This window comes from Palaemon carinicauda, chromosome 16, assembly GCF_036898095.1.
Source record: "Palaemon carinicauda isolate YSFRI2023 chromosome 16, ASM3689809v2, whole genome shotgun sequence".
NCBI lineage: Eukaryota > Metazoa > Arthropoda > Malacostraca > Decapoda > Palaemonidae > Palaemon > Palaemon carinicauda.
The window spans coordinates 16,209,226-16,214,984 of NC_090740.1; the positions used below are offsets into that span (position 1 = coordinate 16,209,226).

Genomic DNA, 5,759 nt, shown 5'->3' on the forward strand with positions numbered 1-5,759 from the left:
AAAGTTTCTCCGGACAGTGGAGGTCAAATGTAGGTCGAAGGTTAGTCATATATGAAATGTACGTAGGCTGGTACTTAGGCGGAATTGTGATGCAAGTGCGATTGTGTATTGGAGTAGGTGTAGCGGGAAGGGAATATTGGATGCTAAGACCAATGTGATCAGAGAAGAGCGTAGGAACCGTTACACAATTGACTCGGGAAGGTACGAGTCCACAGGTCAAGATGTGATCCAAAGTACCACCTCGTGCATGCGTAGAACCACCAGTGTCCCAACGGGTCAGTTGATTTCGACGAATATATCCTAGAAGTAGGTTCCCGTTGCGGTTCACAGTGCCAGCAAGATCTCCCAAGTCTGGATGACGAGCATTAAAATCTCCCATGTAAACCATACCACGAAGGGTTGGGGCTGGAAGCTTGGCTGTATTTATCCTACCTGGTGCTGCATATACATTGCACAGTCGTATGGTGCCTCCGCCAACAGTAATCTCAAATAATTGGAATGTTGTATCTTCATCCTCAGAGTTTGGGAGAAGTCTATGCTGAATTGAAGTGCGTATATAGGTGATGAGACCATGTCTTACTAAATGGACGTAGGACACATAGCCAGTGAGCGAGGGAGCTTTTTCCCTTGGCTGAGCATTACCAACAAAAGCTTCCTGAATTAGAATAACATCTGGGTGGTGACTATGTACAATTCCCTTAAGTGCAGAAAGTTTTGCCCAGTTTGTAATACCACAGGCATTCCATGAGATGATATTAAGCTTCACTTGGTTATCGAACATGTCCCTTGGAAGAACGGCGACTAGATGAAGAGGCAGTGGTGACACGGGTATGCATTGGTGGTGTATCCCGTGGCAAAGGTCCTGTATGGGGATTAGTAACACTCTCAAGATGTGTAGCAAGTGAGTCAAGTTTCTCAGTTAGTGTAGTAACTGATGTGATAACAACCTGCTGAGCTTCAACAAGAGATTGTAGTGTGTTATCATTAGTAGCAAATTTAGAAGTTAGATTGTCAAAGGAGGTTACGAGACTGTCAATGCGAGTATCCATGCTCTCTAAACGAGATTCAATGGCTTCAAAACGTGATGTAAGGGAGTCACATCGAGACTTGAGGACATCTACAGCATTACGAAGTGTAGTCACTTGTGAGGAGGCAGTAACAGTGGGTTTGATTGATGGCACTGGAAGCTGTTGTGCAATAAGCTGGTTCGATGCAGAGCCTGAACGCCTGGTACAGCCATGCCACACATTGACTCCAGGCTCATTACATCTCGGGCATTTCCAATGCGAGGAGTCCGGTGTAGGTAGAAGTAATGGGGTTGATGTTGATGCTGAAGAACTGTCAACCACTGTGGGTGGTACAGGGGGCCGATGAGGGCAGGTCCGACTGTCATGCTCAGCAGCACAAAATACACACTTTTCAGGGGCAGCACAGTATCGTGAGATGTGACCGATACCCCAGCATTTGAAACACCATGGCTTTTCGTCTGGCATTCTGCGTAATTCACATGATGGTAGACAAGGGAGGAAGGAGAAGTTAACAAAAGGCGGGGGTGGATCTGGGTGGCTCCAAGTAATGACAATACGATTGATGGACTTCCCATCCTGTAGGAAACGACGTACAGTGTGCACCCCTGTCAGTTCCTTAGCTAATGAAGGGTCTACATCCACAGGATATCGAGTGATGAGATATGTAGGGAACTTACGGGGTCTGTCTACAGCATCCTGAACATCTAACACAAGTGACAGAACCTCACCACCCTTGACCCTATTTATGATATCCAGGCGATGCCTCGAAATGTATACAAATCGAGAAGTGACCGCAGACATTTTAACTTCAGCCAATTCCCGATCGAGGCTGAACATCTTGGTAACCTCTGATAGCCAGCGAAGCTTCACATTAACCCCCGGATTTTCTCTGAATAGGAGCTTTATGTATTCAGAACGTGGAGCAAAGGCAGGGAGAACAGTTTTTGTAGCCATGGTAGGTATAATCTGAATAGTAGGTCTAGGCAGGGAACTATTTAGAACTTTATTTTGAGAGGAAGAAGCATCACACTTTGTAGTTTTAGCAGCAGGGGATAATGGCTCTTTACTGCTATCTGAATCATGCTCCATACATCGTTTGTTGGAGGTAGTGGTATGGTCCATGAGACTAGGAGCTGCACCAGCAGGGATCAACTTATGAGATTTAGTAGAGACAAGTCGTGGCCAATGTTCCTGGGTAAGCAGATGCTCTTCAACATTATCATCACTTAGAGCAAGGTCCTCCTCAACATCAGCGAGAGTACCAGGTCCCGAGAATTCCATAGTCATTATCTACTGGTTTTTAACAATGCCAGTATCTGATTTCGTTCGTCTGGCACAGTAACGTTGCCATGACGGGGCTAACCACACACACACTGCACTGCGCATGCGCGGATTAGGAAAAACTTGAACGTAGTGGTGTGGCCAAGTGAACGAGATTTTTAATCCTAAATAAAGTCTAAGTTCAAAAACTCGTAAACACACTAATGTCACAGCACTGATCACTAAGCACTACCACAGCTTTCAGTCAATTCTAGGTGATGTAGATCTTCGTATCTCCTAAATAATCGAGAAAGTTTTCAGAGCACAAAAATGCGCTTGTTGACAGACAAAGTCCAAGATGGCGCTCCAGAGAGAGAGAGAGAGAGAGAGAGAGAGAGAGAGAGAGAGAGAGATTACTGCTTACCTTTTTTTATATCTTTCTCAGAGTTATTTTCAGAGCCCATTATGAGACCCTATTTGACTGACAGCTTCTACCTCACCATCTTAGTAAGGGTTGCCTGCTGGCTAAAAGGATAATGTAGGGATACGAAACTGGCATGAAGAATTTTTGGGAGGTTTTACCATATATGATATATCATATATGCAAATCGTTTCAATTAAAAAATATTAGCCAAGTTTTTGTAGTAAATAAAGTAGCTATAAAAATTATCAGAATTAGCTATGGAGAGAGAGAGAGAGAGAGAGAGAGAGAGAGAGAGAGAGAGGGAGAGAGAGAGAGAGAATATTATTAAGAATAAGGAAAGCCTAAAATATAAACACACACACATTATATATATGTATATATATATATATATATATATATATATATATATATATATATATATATATATACATATATATTTATATATTTATATATATACATACATACATACATTCATACATCATCAGCCGTTGCTAGTCGACTAAAGGACATTGGCCTCAGATATGTATTTCGACATGCGTCTGTTTATGGTCTTTCTGTACCAGTCTACACCAGTTTAGTTTAGCAAGACAAAAAGAGGTATTCCCAGCTACAGAATGTTATGGAGACAAGTAAAAGAGAAATGAATTGTAATTTAGAAAAAAAAAATATATTGAAATCAGCAGAAGAGATGTGTAGGAAATTTCCTAAATATTATCATTGAAAACTATCAAAAACGACCAAAAACCTAATCAAGAAAAATTAGAAATGACGGTAAAATCCAAGAGCTGAAATAGAATTAGCAGAACTATCTAAAACAATAAACAAACTAAAAACCCAACATACAATCAGACCAAAATTGAGGAAACACTAAAGAAAAGAACAAAGCATCAAATTGATGAAAAGAAGACTTTGAACCGGGAAACAACAGACATTTGCTTGAAAGGATGAAAATGGAAATAATTCAACAAAAGAGATGGAGTGATTAAAATTGCCAAGGATTTCTATACAATTCTATACAATAGTGATATAAGTAATAACTAAGTCAATAGAACTATTGAAACACCTGACCCTGTACCAAACGTAACAGTAGAAGAATTGAAAAAAAAAAAAAAAACATTAAAAGGTATGAAAATAAGACAAAGTAGCAGGAGAAGAGGGCCAAGGATTTCTATACAATTCTATTCAATAGTGATATAAGTAATAACTAAGTCAATAGAGCTCTTAAAACACCTGACCCTGTACCAAACGTAACAGTATGAGAATTGAAAAAAGAAAAAAAAAACATTTAAAGGTATGAAAATAAGACAAAGTAGCAGGAGAAGAGGGCCAAGGATTTCTATACAATTCTATTCAATAGTGATATAAGTAATAACTAAGTCAATAGAGCTCTTAAAACACCTGACCCTGTACCAAACGTAACAGTAGGAGAATCGAAAAAAAAAAACATTAATAGGCATGAAAATGAGACAAAGTAGCAGGAGAAGAGGGCCAAGGATTTCTATACAGTTCTGTTCAATAGTGATATAAGTAATAACTAAGTCAATAGAACTATTGAAACACCTGACCCTGTACCAAACGTAACAGTAGGAGAATTGTAAAAAAAAAAAAAAAAAAAATTACAAACATTATAAGCCATAAAATGAGACAATGCAGCAGGAGAAGAGGGCCTAACAATTGACATACTAATAAATATAAAAGATTTCATCGTAGTAAAACTTGCTGAACTATACGCAATATGTCTGCAAGAATGTTTTGTACCTACAACTTGGAAAAACTTTACACAGTAGGGGAGACACAAAAGACCTGAAAAATTACCGCCCAACAAGATTATTCTCCATAATATATAAGATATTTACAAAGATCATATTAGGCTGAATAGAAAGACAGATAGATTCTAATCAATCAAGAGAGCAGGCAGCCTTTATAAGTGGGTATTTAACAACTGACCATATTCATGTAATTAACCACTTAATAAAATAATCAACAGAGTATGACAAACCAATATGTAAGGAGTTTATAGAATATGAGAAAGTTTTTGATTCTGTCAAAGTTTCAGCAGTAATGAAAGCCCTTTGAGACAAAGATTAGAGCAATCTTAAAACTAAATAAACATAGTGAGAAAATTTTGATTGAGAAAGGAGTTAGACAGAGAGACTCCATCTCTCCTAAATAATTAACAGCATACCTAGAAAAAGTTTTTAAGAACATAGATTGGGAAAGGGTAAGAATTAACTAATGGGTAATACCTTAAAAACTCAATATTTGCAGGTGAAATAGTTCTGGTTAGTAAATTATAGGAGGAATTGCTAAAGATGATACAAAAAGTAGAAATATACGAATAAAAATTAATATGGGTAAACTTAAGATGATGTTCAATGAAATACAGAGAGACAACAAATAATAGTTATTGATAAACCTTTAAAAATTGTTGATTAATATACGTACTTAGAACATACAGTGAGTGTTTTCCTAAGACATGAGGCCAAGATTAAAATAAGGATAATCATAGGATGGAGAGATTTAAAAAAAAAAAAATGAGATTATGAAATGTAAAATTCCACTTTCTCTGTAAATAAAAGTCTGGGTCTGGATATATATATATATATATTTATATATTTATATATATATATATATATATATATATATATATATATATATATATATATATATATATATATATATATCCAGTCATGCTCAGCGGCATTGTCAGACGTATGACTACTGAGTCGTCATACCCGGATGACAGGGGGTACCCCGAGAGGTATTCTGTGTGTACGCATGTGTGTGCGTATGTGCGTATCTATCGAACTATTTAGCCCTCATTTTTGACGGGTTTTGTACACTAGTATATATATATATATATATATATACATATATATATGTGTGTGTGTATATATATATATATATATAAAACTTTTGCTTTCCGAGTTCTTATTAAGTTACAATTAACGGGAACGTTTCTTATCATTGCCGAACTCGATTCATTTCTTAGTCCTCTTGAATAATCTAACGTATCTGCATCTAATAGACTGATTTAGCTTCACAAG

The 5,759-nt window shown here is 37.4% G+C and overlaps 1 protein-coding gene across 1 annotated transcript; it reads right to left on the reverse strand.

Moving 5' to 3' along the window:
- Window positions 1-770: 770 nt before the first annotated feature.
- LOC137655145 (uncharacterized) lies at window positions 771-1,674 on the reverse strand. Its single transcript, XM_068389025.1, has one exon. The coding sequence runs from the start codon at window positions 1,491-1,493 to the stop codon at window positions 771-773; it is 723 nt and encodes a 240-aa protein (XP_068245126.1). The 5' UTR covers window positions 1,494-1,674.
- Between the last annotated feature and the right edge of the window lie 4,085 nt (window positions 1,675-5,759).